The 2,112-nt window shown below is 42.8% G+C and overlaps 1 protein-coding gene across 1 annotated transcript in view; it reads right to left on the reverse strand.

The window, feature by feature from the left end:
* The window catches only part of LOC119590900 (enhancer of mRNA-decapping protein 4-like), a gene marked incomplete in the record, with an annotated part of 21,972 nt that continues 19,860 nt past the window's right edge, over positions 1-2,112 (reverse strand). Inside the window, 4 exon segments of the mRNA XM_037939636.1 lie at positions 1-422; positions 654-817; positions 1,327-1,531; positions 1,909-2,068. Coding sequence (XP_037795564.1) covers positions 248-422; positions 654-817; positions 1,327-1,531; positions 1,909-2,068 — 704 coding nt within the window.

Raw genomic sequence — 2,112 nt, forward strand, 5'->3', positions numbered from 1 at the left:
CATCAGAAGTTTTATCCTGTGCAGCTTAAGACAGCCACAGCTCATAGAGGAGATTGCAATAGAAACTGCTGGGCAGGCAAAACAAGAACATAATAATAATAATAATAAATAAAAGGTACATATTTATGCTCTTTTTCCCTTATATTTTCAAAACCAACAAGAACACATAATGAAAAACAAAACTAATAATAATAATAATAAAATAAAAAGTCAGACTCCCTCGGCTACAGAGGAAACCGTGTGCAGTTTACAAGGCAACAAGGTGATTGACGGCCATGAGCAGCATCTTGACCTTCTTGTGGTTGGGATTGGCAGCCAGGTGCGTGTGCAGGTTGCGCTGGAAGCCCTGCAGCACTGGCCGCATGTGCTCGCGGGTCACTGGGTGGGACGCATCCAGATTCATAACAGCCTCTTCAAGGTACCTGGGTTGTAATGGATCATGATGATAAAGAAATAAATAAATCAGAAGAGTGAATCAAGGAAATCCATAATACAGATGTCATTCACTTTTTTTTTTAAAACTTGGACTATTTGCCCAAGGACTGTTTCATTGAAAGGAGCATTCTCCCCAATACAGATAAATCCTCCAACTACCACTAGTAAATAGGTAGCTCAACAATAACCAAATAAGAATTCACATCACCAGCACTTACTTGATCTTGAGGTCAGTGAAAGTGGAAAGATCATGTGAGAGTTGGTTGACGAGGGACAGAAGCACATCTTGACTAAGTGGGCAAGGGGTGATGTTGAACACCTGCTGGGGGTTGACACGCTCACACACAAACACCACGAGGCTAAGGTCTGATGCAGAGAGAGCCTGAAACCCACACTCCATGTAGCAGCCGCCCCCATCAAACAATAATAAAAAAAAAAGCACAATGCACGAAGTCATGTGTGATAAGTTTGTTGGTTCTATACTGCCAACTTCTAACTTTTGAGGAAATGTTTTACATGTTTAAATGGATAATAATTATATTAAGTATGATGAAAATACTTCACAAGGGAAAGAGAAAAATGGGTAATACTGAAATTACAAACTACAGCAGTATATCATTTTCAATATCTAAGTGTTAAAATACCAAAACTAAATAACTAAAAGGCAGAGACAAGAGCCACTATATACAAAATCAGCCCTCATATCAAAAAAAGGAGAGAGTACTGAAGTGGGGGGGGGGGGGGAGAGAGAGGGTAACTGACCAAAGTGTAACCAAGCACCAAAGCACAAGTGTGTGGCAGAGGGTGAGGGGAATGGAAAAATCTCCTTCCTATTTCCATAAATAAAACAGAAGCGCGCACTAAATGAGGGGGGCACTGCATTCAACGTACCTGCTTGAATGCGGTGTTGAACTGTCCCGAGGAGATGAGGTTCTGAACCTGTTGCTGGGCTAGCTTGGGGTTGTGGGGATGGGGGGCTGGCGCAGGCGTGTGCGCTCGGCTTCGGGCGTCAACGGCAGCCTGGTGCTCCTGGAGGGCCCGTGTCACTTCTTCTCGGACCAGCGCACGAATCCGCTCCGCTAGAGATTCTGTGATGCTGTGGGGGTTTATTATGAATTTCAATGAACTAAAGAACAGCTTGGATAAGGTACAAAATTCTGTGACAAGTAATGGGAATAAACATTACAAAACTTTCAAGCCATCATCATAAAAAAAACATATACAAGTAAAAATATCAAGTGTCATGTGCTACATAACATCCATTCCAGCGTCACCTAACTAACTAATCTCATGTCTTATGGATTTTGGTTTCCATCTCTTTTAAAAACATTATTACTCAGCCATACAATACCTTATATAGCGATGTAACTTATTCACAAAAACTCTTCAAAAACTTTTCAAAACTGAAACAAAATACCACTGAAAGCTACAGGCCCCAAAGGCCCCCTACAAAAACACACACAACAGACTCACATGTTCTGCTGGGACCCGAGCTTGGTGACGCTCTCCTGCAGGCTTTTTGTCTGCGTGGTGAGGGACGAGCAGGCTGTGTTCAGGGACTGGGATGCCTTGCCGAGACTCTCCTGCATGGCTGTGCGACCACTCTGCATCTCACTTTCCACATTGTGAAGGTCTGTTTTCCCAAGAGTGGACAAGTTTTTTGATGAAGTATCACAC

This window comes from Penaeus monodon, chromosome 28 (assembly GCF_015228065.2).
Source record: "Penaeus monodon isolate SGIC_2016 chromosome 28, NSTDA_Pmon_1, whole genome shotgun sequence".
In the NCBI taxonomy this organism is placed as follows: domain Eukaryota; kingdom Metazoa; phylum Arthropoda; class Malacostraca; order Decapoda; family Penaeidae; genus Penaeus; species Penaeus monodon.